Source organism: Sylvia atricapilla, chromosome 17 (genome assembly GCF_009819655.1).
Source record: "Sylvia atricapilla isolate bSylAtr1 chromosome 17, bSylAtr1.pri, whole genome shotgun sequence".
NCBI classification, from domain to species: domain Eukaryota; kingdom Metazoa; phylum Chordata; class Aves; order Passeriformes; family Sylviidae; genus Sylvia; species Sylvia atricapilla.
The window spans coordinates 251,360-272,507 of NC_089156.1; the positions used below are offsets into that span (position 1 = coordinate 251,360).

At 51.2% G+C, this 21,148-nt stretch overlaps 2 protein-coding genes across 3 annotated transcripts in view; both read left to right on the plus strand.

The window, feature by feature from the left end:
- Positions 1 to 16,046, plus strand: part of AIFM3 (apoptosis inducing factor mitochondria associated 3) — a 60,575-nt gene extending 44,529 nt beyond the window's left edge. The window contains exons 9-21 of one of the 2 annotated variants that reach the window (XM_066331108.1): positions 998 to 1,084; positions 1,704 to 1,795; positions 3,527 to 3,657; positions 4,743 to 4,858; positions 5,184 to 5,255; positions 5,585 to 5,648; positions 6,625 to 6,701; positions 7,540 to 7,657; positions 8,558 to 8,656; positions 9,231 to 9,306; positions 10,766 to 10,825; positions 12,981 to 13,085; positions 14,250 to 14,743. In XM_066331108.1, coding sequence (XP_066187205.1) covers positions 998 to 1,084; positions 1,704 to 1,795; positions 3,527 to 3,657; positions 4,743 to 4,858; positions 5,184 to 5,255; positions 5,585 to 5,648; positions 6,625 to 6,701; positions 7,540 to 7,657; positions 8,558 to 8,656; positions 9,231 to 9,306; positions 10,766 to 10,825; positions 12,981 to 13,085; positions 14,250 to 14,340 — 1,188 coding nt within the window. In that variant the 3' untranslated portion in view covers positions 14,341 to 14,743. The other variant, XM_066331109.1, reaches the window with a different exon arrangement.
- A 3,193-nt stretch (positions 16,047 to 19,239) lies between these two features.
- Positions 19,240 to 21,001, plus strand: LOC136369125 (transmembrane protein 17B-like). Its single transcript, XM_066331792.1, is given in 5 exon segments — positions 19,240 to 19,357; positions 19,462 to 19,577; positions 19,580 to 19,750; positions 20,145 to 20,258; positions 20,643 to 21,001. Coding segments are annotated over 5 exon segments (801 nt in total). The 3' UTR covers positions 20,925 to 21,001.
- The last annotated feature ends 147 nt before the right edge of the window (positions 21,002 to 21,148 follow it).

The following is a 21,148-nucleotide window of genomic DNA, read 5'->3' on the forward strand; positions in this document are numbered from 1 at the left end:
GTGCGGGCTGTACAGAGAAAACCAAGCAAGACTAACAAGAACATCATGCTGTCCTTGGCATCCAGAGGGTACTCAATATTTTCAAAAACTGCTGTGTCCTTCCTGAAAAGCTGGAAAAAATCATTCTTTACTCCTCCCCACAGGGGCTGGGTGAGATTGTTGAGGCTCCAGACGTAGCATCCTAGACTAGAACAAGAATACAAAACTGGGTATATATTCTGAATAATGTTCATTGCCTCAGATTTTATCAAGCAATGGACATAATAGACCAGTAAAGCAATTTTAGTACCATATCCTGGTCTACGCAGGAGTATTAAGGCCGGCAGATAGTGCCCCACGTTTGGAAAAATGTAGAGAGATAGGTATAAGACACATGTAAGCATGTTGGGCATCATAACAGACAGGTGTCCTCAATAAAATTGTAATTTCTGACTTTTCTTATTGCCTCTGTCGCACGTTGGGCGCCAAAAATATGTTGTGGTTTGAAAACAAACCAAGTGAGAGGCTCTAAGTCAGAAATAAAATTTAATGAGAAGAAAAGGAAAATAAAATAGAATAAAATAAAATAAAATAAAATAAATACAAAAAGAAAAACCACTGACAGAGTCAGAATACAACCTGATCAGGGTGATGGAAACAGTCCAGACGAGGTGGTCTTCCTGAAACAGAAATCTTGTAGAAAGGTCTGGTAGCTCCGGTCCTCTGGGAATCCAGTGGGTGAGGGCTACTTCTACTGTCCCAAATCCCAGCTTATATCCAGGTGAGAATGCTTGGCTCTTCCCCATGGGCGGAGCATCTCACAATGGGATGATGAGTCATGGAAGAGGGCCTTGATGGCCCATTAAACTCCCAGAGGGAGTTATCTCTGAGTCATGCAGAAGGCATTGATGGGCCATTAACTGAAGATGGTGATAGAATACATCCTAAACTACAACCCAGGACATCCACTCACCTGTTCAACCCACAGCAGCTGACAGAAAAATGGCTTTTTTTGCAGTCAATGGATTCCCACCCTGAGCAGATTGCCCTGCGCCCCAAGGAGTTCTTCTGTACCTATGACATTGAAGTCCTGACTGAAATGCAGGTAAGGAGAATCCCCTGTGTGCCTGAAGGAAAGTGCTGGTGTGCAAAGGCTGTATTAGGGAATGTGGCTGTTGTCTCTGTTCTTGGCTCAGTGGATGCCACTGTGTGAATGTTGGGTCTCCCCCAGTCCCCTCTTTTTGTCCCAGAGTGCAGGTTGCCTGTGGTTATTCAAAACACAGCTAATACAATGCTCTGTGGAAGGAAGGGCATCCTGGGTGTGACCATGGTGTGGCCATCTGTGGGGACCATCATGTGTTACCATTCCTCATGTGGATCTGGGGAACCAGGTGAAAAGGATATCTGATAAGGATATCCTATCTGATAAGGATAATCAGCCTTCAAACAGTGCAGACAATGATGGCTTAAAGATTTCTCCCCATTATTTTATTTATATTGGGACATGTTCAAGAATTTGTAAAAAGGCAACTAGGAATATTTAAGGCATGGGTTGGCCAAACTATGGACAGGGGGGACTAAAACTAACAGACTAACTAAAAGCAACTAACTAACCAACTTAAACTACCGTGGAGGACTAAAACTTGACAGACAAGTTGATTGGGCTGGGACTTTGGTAAAAATCTGGGATTTCTTCCCTTAACCTTATTTAGGAATGATTTTAGGTGGCGGCTGTGGATGTCAAGAACAAGATAGCTGTGTTCAAGGATGGGTTTAAGATGGAATACAACAAGCTGCTGATAGCAACAGGAAACATGTAAGCTTTGGACAAACATCTTAAAGATCAAGAGAAACTGTTTAATCTGAGAATGTGAGGAGCTTGTGCCTGGGGATAAGAGATGAAATGTGGCAGGTGAATTTGAACACTGAATTTGTTTGAGAATGGAAAAGTCAAGGAACACAAAAGATATTAGAAATGTCTGTATGTATCTACATCTATATATCATCTTCCATCTATTTCATATCTATCTACATGACATATTATAGAATCACAGAATCACAGGGTGGTTTGTCTTGAGAGGGATCGTAGAATTCATCCAGACCAACCCCGTGCTGTGGACAGGGAACAGTTTCCACTAGACCAAGTTGCCTCAAGCCCCATCTAACCTGGCCTTGGACACTTCCAGGGGTGGCACCCGGATCTTGAGCATGTTTTCTTTAGCAAAAGCTCCAAAATGTAAGTATCCATTTCTTTAGAGGGCATTTTTGCCACATTGCTCTTCTTTTCACTCTTTGATAAGACTCAACCCTGACAACCAGATAATTCATCCCTCTGAATCTCTATCTTTCATTTTCTGCCAACCTTTAAGATCTTTCTCAGCAATCATGGCTTAACACTCTGCTGTTGCAGCCTTAATCAGGCGTTGCTGTTGCCCCATTCTAACAGACCCTTTGGGAGCCCTGGCCCCAGGATAGGAATTTTCAAGACTGACCCTGGTCCAGCCATAGGGAGAGGTGGTATTGATGTGTTGTGATGCTGAGCGTCACCCTGGATTGCTGTTGTCACTTGTGCCCTGGAAATAGTGGATCAGTTTGTTTTCAGTTGGAGGTTTGTCAAAATTGGCAGTTTAAGCTGAAAATGGGGCATTCTGGCTCCTCTTCCTTGTGTTCCTTACATCAAGCCATAAACTGAAGGAAGAAAAATGCAGTCCCTACATAATTTATCATCTGGGGAAGGGATGCTGTAGAACAGCCAAAGCAGGGACTCACACTGGAAATCAAAGTACCACCAGTCATAGCCAGTGCCACAAAGCCTGATTAGCTGGGACTAGGGTGTACAGGATCACAGCCAAAATGCCATGTGCACTAGTCACCCAATTAGGTTACAAAGAGGATTAAGCCTTTGGCAATAATTTCAAAATCCTCATGCACAAGCTCCAGGTACACTGGGTGAATGCTTTTTAGGGTACCTAAATTATTTAGGATCTTCTGTCCTGTTTTCAGATATGAGTCAGGTATGGAGGGGCTGGAGGTTAAAAAATATATGGGCTACAGTAAGTGCCTGGGGAGAGCACAGTTAAGCTGCTACAGCATCAGCAGTGTGCCTGTGGGAGTGGAGAGTGTAACCTGCATCTACAGAGCCTTATCAAACTTTCAATATCTGGCTCCAAAGCGTTGCTGGAGGACAGAGTGAGTTTTCTGTGTCCCATTAAGCTTCTAAAAAAATTATGACATGCCGGTAATTGAGCATAGGCTTGTAAAGCAATGCCTGTCCTGCATTGGCTGCACTGCCCCAGGAAGGAGCTCCCCTGGACCTGTGGGTGTAGCAATCCATGATGGGGTCTGGAGTGGCTGCTCAGCCTTCTCTGCTCCACCACTGGCCACTAGCATCTGGGTTTTTCCATGTTATGTCTCCAGCCCAGAGAAAGGTGAATAAAGGAAAGTTAGGAATGTTCTTGGAGCCCTGGAAGGGGTGTCTGCAGTCCTGACTGCATGCTGAACCACACAGAGTCGAGAAAGCAGCTGTATCACCCTCAGTGTTTTTCAGGCCCAAAACTCTCAGCTGCAAAGGCAGAGAGATAGAAAATGTTTTCAACATCCGGACGCCTGAAGATGCCAATCGTGTGGTGAAGCTGGCCACGAGCAAGAATGTGGTAATCGTGGGAGCATCCTTCCTGGGTGAGTACTTGCCTGGCCTGCGTCCCTGTCCCAGTTCTCCACCTCTGCCTGCAGATGGGTAAAGTCCCTTGCCCAGTTTGTCACTGCCCAGTTAGAGGTAACACCTTCCTGAAACTGGACTTGGGATAGTCCAACCTCCAGCCCCAGGTGTGTTTAAGAACATTTCCATGCCGAAGAAATTGATTTTTCAAAGAGGGTGGGCTGGCAAGGGCACACTGTCCCAGTCTAAAAAGCACATGGCAAGACAAATACTGGTGCTCATGTGGGTCCAAATCTGATGTGTCTAGAGTTGGCTTCAGTCAGGAGAGTCTTGTTAGTGGGTGGGAGCCTGTGGGCTTATTCTCTTTTACATTTTACATGTGGTGAATTTTTAAAATGCACAAGAAAAATCTTGTAGTTTCTTTGACGGCTCTTCTTGCTTAATATGATTTCCAACAAAATTATTGTGGGTCCTAACAAAATAAAAGTGGGTCCTGCAAGCCTTAAACATAAATGGTTTTTCGTCAGGGAATTAATTATAAAATTTTAATTATTTGATTTTCTTCTTTTATAAAAGATAAACTTGGTTTAATGGCTGAACCAATATGATCTACAGAAAAGCATGTGATGTGGGCGGCCAATTGCAAATTGCAGGTCATCAAAAACATTCCTTTCCAAAAAACGCCCACAGACAGAAAACGTCTTGGTGGGGGTTCCCATGCAATTCCCAGCACCAAAATTCTACCATTCTGATGGAAGAAAACAGCTACTCCCAAGGGCTTTTTTCAGACCACAGCTGAGGTTGTCCCAGCCATAGGAGGAAGGTTTCCCTTGGCTGAGGTCCCTTGTTCCATCTTTTTCCCGGGGCACTTTGGAATTTCATGGCTAGTTGGTCCCTTTGGTCTTTAAAACCTACATCTAAGATCACCTGAATGGGCATGATCCCTAGTGTGATCAGGTCTCGTCGCTCCCCAGTTCTCCCAGGAGTGCAGCTCCAGCCTCTCCAGTTGGAGGGGATGAGGCTCCTCCTGGTCTCCTCCAGCCAGGGACACAGGGCAGTGCTGGATGGGTTAACATGGCTGTTTGGACCTGCTTCTCTTCCTCAGGGATGGAGGTGGCTGCCTACCTTGCTGAGAGGGCCCACTCGGTGTCCCTGGTGGAGCTGGAGCATGTCCCCTTCAAGAAGTTCTTTGGGGAGAGGGTTGGCCGTGCTGTCATGAAGGTGACCTTGCTTTCCCATCTGGCTGGGTTGGTAACAGAGCAGGTTTTGCTTGTTTCACTTATTGCATTAATTTATTTCACATTTATTGACAAAGCTGTGATGGTAGCAGTCAGTGAGAATGGGCTGTGTTTTCCCTGTCATGGTCCATATGCTATGGAGCTCCTTCTAGAGCCGTGTTGGGATGTTGGGATGCTGACCTGCTTAGCAGCGTGGGTCGAGACAAGCCTTCAGAGTGAGCAAGGCAGTGCAGGAGGCAGCAGGACATGAGGACCAGGGTGGTTCAGGGTCCTAATGTTCCCTGCTCTGTCCCTTGTCCCCCCTCCAGATGTTCGAGAACCACAGGGTGAAGTTCTACATGCAGACAGAGGTGTCGGAGCTGCGGGAGCAGGAGGGGAAGGTAAGTGATGGGCAGGGGCTCCCTGGGGGAACTGCTGTGACATTCCCCAGAGCTGCCATTCCCTTCCTTAGTGGGGTTTTGCTCTCCCCTCTTTCCTATCCTCTGAAATTTGTGTTCCTGGATTTGGCCCCCAGGAGCAAATGTGTGCCAGTGTGGTGTGTGGGGTGGCTTCATTGCTCCCACTCACCTTCGGCTGCTTTTCTAAGGAATTATGGTCAATTTGCATTTCACAAATGAAGTGAGTTGCCAGCTTGGCTTCCTGCTTCTACAGAGGGGTTTTGGCCCTAAAACAACTCTGATGTGCCCCCTGCCCTCTGTGTCTCCTGCAGCTGAAGGAGGTTGTGCTGAAGAGTGGGAAAGTCCTCCGTGCTGATGTCTGTGTCGTGGGTGTTGGTAAGGGCTGTGGGTGCACAGCCAGGGAGGGAGGGCAGAGAAGTTGGAGAGGACATGGTAGCAGGGGATCCCTGGGGCTGGGTGGCCTGGGGTACTGGCAGTGGTCTGCCAGCCCTGCTGGACTGCCACACATGATTCTGCATATCTAAAAAAGGCATTTCTAGAGTCCCCACCACAAAATGCAACTGAAAATATATTTCAGAAGTAATACATTCTTTTTCCAGGAAAAAGACATTTAAAGCAGTTTCATCATCTCAAGTTTTTTATGAAAGCTTCCCCAAACTGAATTTTTTAATGTGGTGTTTTTTTTTTGTTTTTTTTTTTTTTTTTTTTTTTTTTTTTTTTTTTTTTTTTTTTTTTTTTTTTTTTTTTTTAGTTGCTGCTTACAGCAATCAAAAATGTATTCCATGCTATAAAATTAAAGAAAATACCCCACAGAATATGATATTTTTCTCCTTTTAGACTTGAGGGGAAAAATTCCCTTTCCTTCTCTCTTCAAAATGCTGTGGATTGAAAGAATCACAGAATTAATTTAATTCTGGTTTTGTCATTTTTATTGACTACTTTGATTTTTGAACAGCCTGGAGGTAAAAAAATGATTAAAAAAGGAGAAGGAAGGTGAAGGAAGTGTACAGACTGTGGGGAGGATGAGGAGTCTTAGCTGGAAACTTGAAGGTTCCTTTTTAAATATATATTTTTTTCAAAATACCTATAAAGGAGAATTAAATTGAAAATTATCTCCAAGCACTAGAAGGGGGTGGTGGGCAGGTTACACTGATGGCTTGGGCAGGGCAGGGATCCTGAGGGGCCAGAGGCCAATGCAGTGAGGGCTCTAGCCCTGCTCCACACACCCAGAGCAGCTGCTGCCTGTCTCTGGGTGCAGCCCCACTGTCCTGGCAGGAGGAAAGGCCTCAGGATCAGCCCCCAGGGCTGTGGAACACTGGACACTTCAGCAGCAGACTTTGGCTTCCCCCAGGTGCAGTCCCAGCAACGGGCTTCCTCAAGCAGAGTGGCATCAACATCGATTCCAAGGGCTTCATTGTGGTCAACAAGGTGAGCGCAGGGGCAGCCGCTTGTGGGAGGGAGAGCAGGAGGAGTTGGGTAAGCTCTTCTGATGGATGAGCTTCCCTGGGGTTCCAAACTGCTGCCACAGAGGCTTTTTATGGCCTTTTAGCTGCCCAGATTGGCAGAATTGGAATTTTTGAATTATTTGGGTTGGCCTGTGCAGGGTCAGGAATTGAACTTGATGACTCTTGTGGTTGCCTTTCATCTCAGGATATTCTGTGAGATGGTGAGATTCTGGGAGCATCACCAGGAGTGCCTGGGACCCCCCTCTGCAAGTGAGGGAGTGCAAACGCCAGACCTGGATGCTCTGGGTCTGGGTCTGAGCTGTCCTGGAGTGGTAGGGATATTTAGAGGGGAAAAAATTGACATAGATCCATCTTTTCAAGGATCCTAAAGGATCTCATCCTTTCTCCCCACCACCAGTGACTGCAATGGGAGGAGTGTTGGAGCTGGTGGGTGTTGGTGCCTTGGGCAAAGGAGCATGTCAGGAGGCACTGGCTGCTCTGTGCCATGCAATGCTCATCCTTGCAATAAGCTGGGCTCTATCTGCAAACACCAACAAATCCCAGGCTTTTGAGAGGGGCTCCAGGACAGCAGTCCATGTGTCTTTTTACTGGATAACCCAGTGGCCGCTAGCAGTGTCCCTGCATGTGTATTCTCATTTGCAAGTGTAGAAGGCAGAATTAGATCTCTCCTGGGGGTCCCACAGCTGAGCAGAGGTATTCCCTGTGTTCTGAGTGACCGTGGCAGCTCTGGACCACTCCAGCTCTGGAGTTTCTGTTCATGTAGGGTGCTCACTAATGCCCACCTCTGTTCCCCCCTGCAGATGATGCAGACCAACATCCCAGGGGTCTTTGCTGCTGGAGATGCTGTCACATTTCCATTGGCCTTGAGGAATAATAAGAAGGTGAATGTCCCCCACTGGCAGATGGCCCACATGCATGGTAGGTACTTTGCAGAAAAGAGTGTTTTCCAGATTCTCAGGAAATTTCCAAACCCACCAGGGCAAGAATGAGACAACTGCCAACAGAGACTGGGTGGTTGTATTGAACATTTTGAAACATGTGTATCTAATGCTGCCTATTATGTCTTCATCTGTCAGCATTCTTGCCAAGCTTTGCCTAACGATGCCTCATCCCCAGCACAGAGGAGCCGAGGGACAGGCTTTCCCATATTCCCTTTGCTTCCTGGCACTGCTGCAGGAGCCTGTTCTACTCCTTGCCACTGGACACTTAGGAGCTCACGTCCTAACGCCAGCATGGGCTCAGGTGCCCAGCTGGGCTTCCCACACTGCCAGGCTGGGCCAGGAATGTTCAGCAGAGCACTGACCTTTCTCGCCCCTCGTCAGCTTGGAACCCCTGGTGTGATGGGCTGCCCTCATGGCCACAGTCCCACAGGGAGGTTTCCTGTCCCCTGGGTTTGGAACCACAGCTCCAAATCCAGCCTTTGGACACCTCCCCCATGTCCAGATATGCTTCTGCAGCAGAGACTGTACGCCGACAGTCTCTCTGCCCTCCAAGGGTTTGTCCTTCCCATCCCCATCTGAGTAGGAGCTCAGCACACTCTCAGCCCTGTCAGTGTTGCACAAGCTGGGGGGAAAGAGTTTCATGGGTACGTGGCTCATAGCAGTGGAGGTGACGAATAGGAGCTGCACCATGGGAAGGAGTCTGAGCCCATCCTCGTGTGCTTCCTGCTCTGTCTTTGTTGCTGAGTGGATTTTCTCAGCAGCAGTTTTTGGTTTCCCTGTATACTCTGTGACTGCTGGTGTTGATGCTGTGACCTGAGGACAGAGCATGGAGCTTGTCCTAGAGCGGCAATTCCCCCATCCCTGTGCTCTCTTGCAGGCCGCATTGCTGCACTGAACATGCTGGCCCATGGCACAGAGATCAGCACTGTCCCATATCTGTGGACAGCTATGTTTGGGAAGAGCCTCCGATATGCGGGTAAGGGGCTCCCTGGGGCTGCTGAGAGTTTGTGCTGGTGGAAGTGTCCTGGGATAGAGAAGCCAGGGTCACCTCCTTTACAACGAGCCCTCCTCACCGACATCTGCCCCAGGGCTGCTTCCTTGCCTGACTTCTGTGGTGGTTCAGTGTCTCCTCCAAAACCCATTGCCATGAAGTGCATTTCCCTAAACAAGATGGAGGATTGACTTAAATTAGATACTGGGAAGTATTTCTTCCCTGTGAGGGTGATGAGGTGGCTCTGGCACAGGCTGCTCAGAGAAGCTGTGGTTGCATCATCCCTGGAACTGTTTAGGGTCAGGTTGGACAGAGCTTGGATCAACCTGGGATAGTGGAAGGTGTCCCTGCCCATGGTAGAGGGTGGGAACAAGATGTTTTTCAAGGCCGTTTCCAACCCAAAACTCTCCTGTGATTCTGTGGTTTTTGGTACCTGCATCTCTTGGTGCTCGTCTCTTAGTCACTGCAGGATGTTCTCCATGTAGTGCTGGAATGACATACCCTATCTTAGAGCTGGATCTAGAGGAATTGCTGCTGAATCCACTTCTTTGCTTTCCAGGCCATGGGGAAGGATTCGATGATGTCGTCATTCAGGGAGATTTAGATGAACTGAAGTTTGTGGCATTTTATACCAAGTAAGTCTTTCTCTTGTCTATGTTCCTACACAGGCATTCATCTGAGATTACTCTGCTAGGCTGGAAAATAGTTCTGCCAGAGCTTCTGCCAGTTGGTTTTGTTCACCTCTGCACACTGGGCTTGTGAGACACTTATACAAGGCCCTGGAGAAATGATGTTCTGATTGTACAAGTTAAACTGGTCTTTAGATCTGGTGTCTCTGCCCTTTGTGAGTAGATGATGGCTTCTACAGGCAATTTCTATCAAATATTTCCTTCCCATCTCATCACCATGTTAATGATTTGTGACCAGTGCTGGACAGAGTGCTCAAGCATCACTGTTTCTGATTCTGGTTTGACAAATTGAGCTCAAAAAACCTCTTCTGTCTATCACAAGCTGTGAAGGTTTGAAGGAGGTCAGGAACTTGGTTACATCTGTAGTGAAACCCAGCACTCCCCCAGGTTGGGAGCCTACCTGGGAATGCATTCTTGAGATGTGTTGGCAGCTGGGATGTGTTGCCTCAGCTGTTCTGGAGCCACGCTGGTTGTTTAGGCTGGAAAGTCAGTGCACCATGAATTTACCCCAAAAATATTTGCTGCTGTTTATTCTTCTGTTGCCTTTGTCCATCCCAGACCAAAACCAGTGGCTACAGAACATCCTCACGCTGGAACCAGAGGGGTGTCTCCAAGTGCTTTCTGATACTAAGGATAAGGAGAGGGAAACCAGGATAGCAAAGGGCTGCGCAGCTCAGCTGTCAAAGCACTTGCAGTAGCATTCAGGCATGAATCAGGAGGGAGCTAAGGACAGAAGCCAGATCCAGTTCTGCAGGCATCATCTTACTGCCCCTCTGTCCCATCTCCAATGTACCCCGTGCCTTCTCCCTCCCTGAGGGTGGTCCACTTGCCCATGTTGCTCCAGAATGGAACCTGGTGGTTGGATGTGTGCATTGGGCATGAAAAGGTATGGGGCTCACTGCATCAGCCTGGGGATCCCCAGTGCTCACCCTCCTCCCCCTAGTACCTACACACCTTGGGTAAAACATCTGCTGCAGGGATGGGGCTTCAAGTGGCACCCAGGGACCTTTGCACACTGAATACAGCTCAGAGTGTGCTGGAACCTTGGTCAAAATTGCCTTAAGGGGTGGGTTTGTGCCAAGGCACCACCTGTGCTGGGGAGAGCTACTGTGCGGGTGTTCCTCTCCTGCAGCTTCTCCATACGAGAGCCTTTTATCTCTTTATCCCAACCCTAATTAGAAAGGAAATGTCAGGTTGCTTTAATGAAACATCTGAGGCTGTTCAAAGGGAATGCCCTGAGGCAGGTGCATAATCCTGCTCCATTCCAGGGCCCTATGCTCCATGTGCCTATGTGGCTGCACCTATGTGCCATGGTGGCTGCAAGGGACAGGGGCTGCCAGGGGACCTGGCCATGGCAGACAGCACTGGGGCTCCCTGCTGAGAGCTGTGTTGTTCTGCCACCCAGGAGGGTCTCCCAGAGATGGCGTGTGGGTACCAGGATGGCATTCCATGCTGAGAGCTCGAGGTACTGGGAAGCACTGGCTGGTGGGGGTCAGCCAGTGTGTCCCCTGCTGCTTGGCTTCCTATCTGTGAGAGACCACTGGGGCATTTCTTTCTCTTTCTATCTTGGTGGTGGTTCTTCTAGTTGGTGCTAATACTTTTGGACTGAGGACAGTCCCAAGCTGATCATTTCCTCCTGCTTCCATTTGCTGTGCCCACCCTGTGGTTTGAACTCTTTTCCTCCTGGTTCCCCTTAGTTGTTGCAGGAACCACTGGTGGTTCCCACTCCTACAGCCTGTCCTCAGCATTGGCTTTCACAATAAGGGTTCTTTTGCCCCGGAGTTTGAAGAGGAAAGCTGTTTTATCAGACCTGTTTAGAGGTCAATAAAAGGCCCTGTGCTGGGAGATGTAGGGGACAGCACTCTGCAGATGTCCCCGTTGGGACACTGCCTTCCCAACAGACTGATGTCCTCCTACCCCTAAGATCTAGGAGACTGGGGAATTGCTGTGGCTGTCTTCTTCACAGTTCCCCACCTCTGTTACACTGAACACTCCAAAGGAAGGGAAGACCATGTAGACACATCCACTGCGCTTTTGTCTTCCCTCAGTCTTCACAAAGACTTCTGATTGCTCCAAATCCCAGGTTCAGGATGGGAATTCTTGTTGCCTCTGCAGACCTTTCGAAAAAGATGGATTCTTTCTGGCTTCCTCATCTGTCTGACAGTGTGTTCAAAAGCCACTGCTGATGCTGGATGCTCCAGCTGACCAGCACCCTATGAGTTATTTTGCAAAAGGAGCAGCTACCCCATGTTCTGCTGACAGATATGTTTGGGCTGCATCTGCCTTCCTGGCTGGCCCCTTTATGCAGTGTCTGAGTTTGAGGCTGAGCCAGTGGGCAACTGGTGGGAATACATCTTCTGGTTCCCTCGCACATCTTCGTTATTCATTGCTTAGAACAGCACATCTCCCCCTGGTTTTGGGGATAGGTCTCTCCAACCACTTTGTGTTTCCCAGCTGGGAGCTGGCTCTGCTCGGGAAGCTGCTCTCCTTTATTTGCCATGAGCTGATTTGGGAGCGGGAGTTTTTTGAAACAGTCTGTGATGGAGGTGCCCTATGGCTTTTTTAGACAGATGTGAGAGATGGCTTTAACTCCCATGGCTGTACAGGGCTGAAGTGTCCTCTGAGACATGGCTTTTGGTCTCCTTGTCCTGGGAATAACATCCCTCCACACCCCTGTTGGGGTTTGCTCTGTTGATCCCAGAGCTCTTTGGCAGTGGATTTAAGAGTAGATCTTGGTTTAGTAGGTGCTTCTACTCTTCAGTTTATTCAACAATATAACCAGAGTTTAAAATCTTACCCACACATCTTCCCTGATCTCACATTGTCCATTCAGTTCTCTCTTCATGAGTCAGGCTTTAAATGTTTACGTTTGGATTGACCTTGGCAAACCCCAAATGAGAAGCACCCTTCTCATTTCCCTGTGACCTTTAGCCAAAGCTCCTCCAGCAGTTTCACATCCTCTTCCTTCTGCTTCACTTGTTTTCCATTCAACCTTTGAGGCTGCACTGGGATCCTGCTAGGGGAACAGTCAGCCAACCTGGACGTCCCATATACATGGAGACTTCTTTGCTGGGGCTGTGGGACCGAGGGGTTGGACACCCCAACTGTCCCAGTGCTTGTGGAGCAGCTCAGAGCAGGGCACTGTGGAGTTGGGGATCAGGAAGGGGATGTAGAACATCCCAACTGAGTGGTCCACAGGGAAATCCTGACCACCTGTCTCTCTACTCCCTCAGCACAGGGCAGCAGTGTAGGAATCACAGCTGGGCATCCTTCGTGGTGTCCAGGGTTTTGTTCACCATCAGATTTACCTTTGGTGGTGTTTTCCCACAGATGCCAGGGTGCCAGAGCTGTCTCCATCACCTAGGCACCCTAGTGATGCTCACCACATCATTGTGAACATCAGTGGGACCAGTGGGGCCTGCTCTGCCACTTTGTACCCTCTCCTGATCCTTGTTCCAGCCACTAGCACAGTCCCTGTGGTGCTCATACCTTGGGATCAGGCCTGGCTCTGGAGTGGGTTATCCTCTTTGCCTCCCTCTTCTCTCCATCATGGTGGGTTTTGGGTGGTGGAGCTGTGGCCATCCAGGCTGCCCTAACTGCTCTGCTCTGCCTGGCCCTAGGAGTGATGAGGTGGTGGCTGTGGCCAGCATAAACTATGACCCAATCGTCTCCAAGGTGGCTGAGGTCCTGGCTGCTGGCAGGACCATCCGGAAGCGTGATGTGGAGTAAGTAGACAGGCAGTGGGAAGTGGCAATGCCAGGGCAGTGGCTAAGCACAGCCATGGGGTGCTAGGCAGAGCTGGGCCTTTCCCACTGATCCCTCTCCATACCCTCCTTGCATCTCCCTTCCTCTTCTGCTTACTCCATCCCCCATGTGCTGCCTCCCAACTGCCTCCAGGTCTGGCTTCCCCCACACACAGGGTTTGTCTTAAACACCAGGAGCAAAATCCTTGCACAGAGGGGATGGGTTGGGGATACTCCTTGCCTTTGGGCACTGGAACATCATCGGGGAAGCAATGCCTGATGCTGGGGTGTACCTGGGCACCCAGTCAATCAAGGAGACCTGCAGAGAGGGACCGGGTGTGTAGCCTGTGCATGATTCCTTCAGAGAGCTGGTGGTGCCAGGATGCTGGCCCCTGGTGTCTCAGCCTCCAGTTCCATGGAGCAGAGTTCATAGGCAAAGGGCATTTTTCTCCCTTCGCTTTGCTTTCAAGACCGGGCAGAGGAAAAAGCATAGCTTTGTGCTGAGGGTGGTTGCTGGAAAGCAAATGTGAGGGAGGTGATAACAGCTGGGAAGAAGCCTTTAAAGTGGGGATCAGAGCTGCTGAGAGAATGTGGGTCCCTGCCCAGGGGTGTTTCCACATCTGGAATAAAACCAGATCTTTTCAAAAGCTCAGAGAGAGGAGCATTCCCAACCCCCAGGCAGCTCTGAGCCAGCTCAGACTCCCTGGGCACCCCTGAAATGGGGAGCATGTCATGGCCCAGCCCCCTGCTGAGACAGGGCTCATAAAATGACAGAATAGTTTGGGTTGAAAGGGACCTTAAAGCCCATCCAGTTCCACCCCGTCCCCTTCCCTTCCAGGTTGCTCCAAGCCCCATGCAACCTAGTCTTGGATTTCCAGGGATGGGGCAGCCAGAGGTTCTCTGGGCAGCCTGTGCCAGGGTCTCACCATCCTCAAAGGGAAGAATTTCTTGTGCCATCACCCCAGTACATCGGGAAATGGTTGCTGGTGTCCCACTTTGTGGCTGGGAGGGAGGTGGTATCTTGTGGGCATCCTGGGGGTGGGGGAGGAGCTGCTGCCCTTGTGGTGGGGCTCAGGGGCTGGAGGAAGCCATATTAAACCTGAATGTCTTTTCTTTCTTTGTTTCCTGCTGCTTTCATAACTTTAGGCTGTTTGTCCATCATGGCAAGTACGTTTGGTTTGGGGTCATGAGTGTGCTGGATGTGAGGGGCTGGCAGGAGAGACAGCTGGGCCCCTGACTGGGCCATGTCCCTAATTCCCATGTGGGGACACTGGTTACATGGAGGGTGTCCTTGTTTTGCATCTCCCTCACACGGCGGACAATGCTGGGTGATTGGGCTGCGGCTGCCAGGAGCCACATCAGGCACAGATCCTGTTCACTGGGACCTTGCTTGGCTGGGGGTTTGGTGACTTTCCATGGATTTTTGAAGGGCTGCTTTTAAATATAAATAAGTAAAATGTTTGAGCTCAGTTTTACACAGAATTTAGGATCTGGAGGTGACTTTTTGGACAGTTTAGTGACAGGCGAGGGCAGAGGAGGGAGCAGGGTGCTGGGATGGACACCATGTACTGAACTAGCACCGAGGCATACCAACAGCATTTCCCTGCACACATTGAGAAATCCCTCACAGCACTGTGATTTCTCTCTCTTTTAGAACTGGAGACATGTCCTGGCTAACAGGGAAAGGCTCCTAACACCACTGATTGCTGAGCCCTCCTGATGCTGCACTCGCTGTGGGGAGATAGGACAGCAGCTCCACGACCCGGTGGGAACCCCATGGCTCAGCCATTTCCCTTTGAGACCTGGATGAACCTGGCATTGTGCACTGACCTTCCCAGGAGGATCTCACACAGCTCCTCTGCCTGCTGGGCTGGGGCTCTGCTGTTGCAATTGCTGTGGAATGCTGGAAAAGAAGCCCACGGAGAGCATGGGGTTTGGCACTGCAGTGGGTATGGGTGTCATATAACTCTGGATCCTGCCATTGGGCTGAGGGCCCCCAGGCGGGTTTGCCCCATGCACATCCCTCACCCCCATAAGCAGCATGAGTGCCTTTTTTGCTCCTGTGCTTTCATGCATGATGATTCTCTCCAATTCTCTTCGCTCCCAGCAAAGCTCCAATGTGCATCCCTGCAGAGCTTGACATCTGCACCTTTCCTGCATGGCTGCAGCATTTGCCACAGCTTTCCCTGTGCCCACCCACGCCAGGGGCCATCTGGGCAGGCCAGGAGATGGGGTTACACTGGGTGATCTCTGTGCAGCTGGTGCTTGTGTTGTGCAGGCTGGTCCTGTGCAGCCCCACCAGCAGAGATGGGTCCCTGTCCATGCTGAGGGCTCTGGAGCTCATTGGTCCCCGTCCCAGCATCTCCTGTTCTGGAGCAGCCAAGGGACTGGGGTGCATTCCCTGTCTCTCCGGGCTCAGTTTGGGCTGGGGCACTGGCAGCTCTTGGCTCAGTCCTGGGGTGCGTAGCAGGGGTGCCTGAGAGCTGTGATGGCTCAGCTGCAGCCCTGGGCTGGGTGGCCACCCTTCCAGCCAGCCTTGGCATATCTCTCCTTAGGGCTATCATGGGATCAGTGTGTTGCTGAGGCATTATTCAAGGAAAAGTAGCTGGGGGAACATTTCTAGCTGTCCAATCTCTGGCCCTAGTCTGGTGTAGTGACAAGGCTGTATTTCCCAGCCCACCATGCCAGTGCTCTGCTGTCCTGTTTCCTGCTCCATGCTGAAGAAGAGCCATGTCTCCAGCTCAGGAGTGGACCTGGCCAGCCACAGCCTAGTGTCCATCAGCTCAGCGGAGTAGTGGTTGAAGGTCCCCCTTGGAGACACTCCAGTGCTTTGTTCTGGGGGTGACTCCTTCCCCAGCAGTGTTTTACCCTGAGTCTCAAACAAGAGGATTTATATTTTTAATTTGATTCACCCCCTATGAATTAAAGCAATACTATTCTTGGTGTCTGGGTCATTTCTGATTCCTTCCAAGACCTTAGGTCACCTCTGCCTGGCCAGGTTGTTCAAGCACCTCTTCTCTGGAGACTTCTCACCTGGCTCCAGCTCACCTGTATTTCCAGTCTTTCAGATCTTGCGTAGAAATGCACCAGTGTATCACATCCTGGTTTCACTACAAAGCTTTTCCCAGATGGAATGACTAGGAGGGATGGTAGCAGGTAACACTCCAGCACACAGTGATGAACAGGGACCCTTGCGTGCCCACTGGATCCACAAAGTGATGGGAACTTGCAAGTCTCATCTCAGGTTCCAAAAGACAAATGTCAGTGTTCCTGTCCCCAGGTTCTCCTCTGAGGGCAGGGTTGGCTGCGGCTGCTCAGTGCCTAGTGCCCCAGGCAAGGCTCTTCCAGAGTGGGCTAGGGCCATGAGTACTGCCCAGGTAGAAGCAGCTGCCCAGGTGCTGCCTCAGCTCTGCCCAGTACACACCAAGATCTGGCTTTGTATCCCGTGTCCTGCTGCTGGGATAGCTGCTCTCGGCTTTGGCAGCTCCCCAGGGATCCCAGCTGGAGTGCCAGGGGACTCTGGGGCACCACCAGGTGGCATTCCCCAGAGCTGTGTGTTTTCCCCAAGCTCGTCATATTCTCCACGTCCAGCAGCTCCCCCAGCACAACTTGGGGACACACTGGCAGAGTGCTTTGTTTTCAGGAAGATGCCTTTTTACCTCCTTTGCCTCTGATGGAGCCTCATCCAGTATTGGGCATGAGCTGCATAAAGTGGGCATCATCCCCATGTTCACAGGGCTGAAGAGCATTCAGAGGCTGAGGAAGGACCTTCTGCCCCAGTCTACAGCTGTGGTGGGGCTAGCAAGTCCTATTCCCCTCTTTTTACAGAGGAGTTGTTTCTGCCAGGGCTAGTAATATCACCCATGACATGTGAAATCCCAGTTACCACTGTAGCTTTCCCTGGGACATGGTGCCAGATAATGGCAGGGCTGCTGGCTCTGATGGGTATTGCTCCTCTGCACAGATGTGGGGTGGTGTTGAACCTGGGACCCCTTATCCAGTGCCTTGGCAAATGCTTCCCAGTGGCGAGTCTGTCCTGGAACTGGGCAAGGCTGGGTTGTGTTCTTTGCCACCTTTCCAGGTGCATTATGCAACCTCTCATGCCAGGACACAAAGTTTCTATCTCTTAAGAAACTGTCTGTCCCTGTGAGGAACAAGAGCCCAACTGGGGAACATGTAGTGACCCCCAGCTGCACTGCCCCATCTCAGTTACCTTCAGACTGCCCAGGTATCATCTTGGTTGCTCACCTTGCCTGCCCACGCAGACTTGATGCCCCCAGATCCTGAGCCCTCCACCAGCTCCTGCTCCTCAGATTCTGGGCCATGACTGTCACCCTGCCCATGTCTCACCTGTGTGCTGGCAGGACTTGGGGGACAGCTGGGGTTTGCCTCTGCCCCATGCAGGTGAGACCTCAACTGGAGAACTGCATCCAGCTCTAGAGTCCCTGCACAGGAAGGACCTGGAGCTGCTGGAGAGTCCAGAGGAGGCCACAGAGATGCTCTGAGGACTGAGCCCCTCTGCTCTGGAGCCAGGCTGGGAGAGCTGGGGCTGCTCACCTGGAGAACAGAAGGCTCCAGGGAGAGCTCAGAGCCCTTTCCAGGGCAAAAGGAGGCTCCAAGAGAGCTGGAGAGAGACTGGAGACAAGGGATGGGTTGGGATATTGGGAAGAAGTTGGGATATAGTGAAGAAATTCTTCCCTGTGAGGGTGGTGAGGCCCTGGCACAGGGTGCCCAGAGAAGCTGTGGCTGCCTCTGGATCCCTGGAAGTGTCCAAGGCCAGGATGGATGGGGCTTGGAGCAACCTGGTCTAGTAGAAAGTGTCCCTGCCCATGGCAGGGAGTGGGATGAGATCTCGTCCAGCCCAAACCATTCTGTGACCCTACTTCAGCCAGTCACGTGTTGTTTTCAGTCCCAGATGGTTTGGTTTTGGCAGCATATGTCAGTGAACTCTACAATTTCATTTTAGCTTTATCCAGGAAAAGAATTCTCTTTCCTTGGTTTCTTGTGTTCCTTGACAGTTCCTGGCCCTTAAGGACCCCATTTATAGCACTTAATTCTACTTTTTGAGGCAGCTTCTCTAGTGCACCTTACGGGGTAAGTTGGAGGCTGAAGATCATGAGGCGAGACCAGATCTGTTGGGTAAAACTGACTGACACTTAGAGAATGTGTCCAGAGAAGGGAACAGAGCTGGGGAAGGGTTTGGAGCCCCAGGAGCAGCTGAGGGAGCTGGGAAAGGGGCTCAGCCTGGAGAAAAGGAGCCTCAGGGGGGACCTTGTGGCTCTGCACAACTCCCTGCCAGGAGGGGACAGCCGGGGGGGGTCAGGCTCTGCTCCCAGGGAACAGGGGCAGGAGGAGAGGGAACGGCCTCAGGCTGGGCCAGGGAAGGCTCAGGGTGGAATTTGGGAATATTTCTTCATGGAAAGGTTTGTCCAGCTCTTACACAGACTGCTTAGGGCAGTGGTTGAGTCCCCATCCCTGGAAGCGTTCAATGAATATGCAGATGTAGCACTTGGGGACATAGTTTAGTAGTGGCCCTGGCAGTTCTGGGTTAATGATCCGACCTGATGATCTTAGAGGGATTTTCCCACCTTACTAATTCTGTGATTTTAAACTTGAAGCTCTTGAAGAACCTTTCCCTGCCATTCACCTCTGGCTCAACCACCCCCTAACATATCCCTCACTGCCCTCCCCAGCACCCCTGAGCCTGGATGGGTAAATTCTCCATGAACCTGGACACCTTGAAGAAACATTTCAGGTGAAGAGCACCATCCTCTCATGAGGCATCCCCATCTGTCAGGGGTCTTTGAGAAATATTTGTGTTGATAGAGCCCAGCTGGGAGAGGACTCAGCCCAGTTGCTGCAGGTCACAGTGACAGGTACAACCCGCTGTGATCCCCCTAAAGAAGCTGATCTGTGACTTATGATTTCATTGCAACTCCACCTTGTGACTCCTGTGTGAGCTTCATGTTCCAAGGTGGGAATTCTCCTTCCTCAGATCCCCCTTCCAGCTCAGCAACTCCGTCACCAGGGAGCCAATGGCCATGTGACCCTGCGCATTAGCCTGGCCTGTCATCTCATTGATTCCCTCCTGGCTAATCCTGGCTGAGGCGGGGCGAGCAGGGCTCAGCTGCTGTCCATGGCTGCATCCACCCCGCTGCCCCCCAGCCTGCGCCGGGGCTTGGTGGTATTCAGTGGCTCCCTCTTCATCAACAACAAGACGTGGGACAGCGGCACTGCTCACACCTACCAGCCAGGTATGGACAGAAGGGCTCTGCAGAGGGGACTTGGGAACAGGGGCTGTCCACCACTGCGACCCTGTTCAGCACATCAGCAAAGCACCTGGGTGCCTCTGAGGCAGTAGCACCCAAAGAGTCCTTGAACCCACCCACCAAGGAGGGGAGAAAAAATAACATTTGCTGCAATCAGCTGTCTGTGGGACCCAGGGTCTGCTGCTCCCCTCCGCAAGCTGTGAGGAGGGTCCCTATGGGCAGGGCAACCCCGGGGCTGTTGAGCAGCCTGCCCATCCCTGCCTGTCCTGCCTAGCTCACGAGGTGCTGTCCAGCCTGCCCCTCCAGGTGATGCTCTACTTCAATGTCTACTACTTCCCGGTCTGGTGCCTGGCTGAGGGAATTATGCTGCACCTGAAGGTACCATCCCATGGGGCACGTAGGGGTGGGGTGAGCTGCTCTGCCAAGTCTCCCTGGGCTTGGGTGGGGGACAAAGTGGTCAGGGGACAGAGGAGCCTCTTCAGAATTAATTGATCCCCAAAATGCCCTGACCCCCACGAGAAAAGATTGCTCATCTCTGTTTGCTAGAGATGAAAATCATGAACTTTCCAAGCAGGAATGGCTAAAATGGGGGGGGGGGGGGAAGAGTAGGCAGAGGTGGGCACCAGCAGAGTGAGAGCTGGCAGAGCATGGAGAGCTGGGTGTGGGGAGGAGGGCACAGGGAGCTGGGCATAGAGCGCAAGGAACGGTGCACAGGAAAATAGAACCTGGGTATGGACAGCTGGACTCGAACAAGGCTGTACCCCCATTACAGTACCACCTACTGCCTTGGCACTACCAGTTTCTGCTGATCACAGCCTTCCTCATCCTCTCACTGGCTGAGGGCTGCCGCCTCTACCTGGGCTACCTGGGGAACCTCCAGGAGAAGGTAAGTACTGCTTGCCCTGGTCACAAAGCCCTATGTGCTCAGTGAGGATCAGCCCAGCTGGGGGAATTGGCTGTCCCCTCACTTAGGACTCAACTGCCCATCACTGTCCTTCCTCAGGAGTTCTATCTGGAGGTGTCCCAGAAAAGAATTGTGGGTGCAGGCATGACCTTGAGAGAGGGAATGAAGGTCACCCACTTGCCCTCCTGCTGTATCTCTCCTGTGTAACCCTTCAGCACTGTGGGATTTGAGAGCATCTGACCACTGCTCCATGTGGCAGAGACATCTCCGGTCCTTGGGTGCCAAGGCCAGCAGAGGCCAATGCAGGAAGCTCTCCCAGCCCACCACTGCGTCCATGCCCTATCTCAGCAGGTTCTGATCCTGCAGGTGCCTGAGCTGGCTGGGTTCCTGCTCCTCTCCTTCCTGATCCAGCTGCCACTTCTGCTCTTCCTGCTGACGGACAGCCAGGTCATCCACCTGCCACTGGAGGTGCCCATGCACAGCTTGCTCTTGGCCTTCCTTCTCCTTGAGATCGTGGCTGCCTTCCTGGTGCTGAGGACCATGACCAAGCAACTGGCAGCACAGTTCTACCTGCAGCAGTTCCAGGAGGGTGGGAGGGACCAGCGGGAGGCGGGGGGCACAGGCCGACAGGCAGCTGAGATGTGGTGATGCTGCAGGACCCCTCTGCCCCACACAGCTGGTCCTAGCAGGGTGAATTAAACAGTACTTGAACCTACAGACACTGTTTCTGAGCTTTGTGGAGCCCCCAGAGCAGCACCCCAGGCACAGCCCAGCTGATCCCTGCCTTGCACCAGCCAACATAGCCTGGGAAAAGTGGTAGTGAGGGGTCAGCACCTTTGAAACGTTCCAGCTCACCCCAGGGCTGTGCCTGT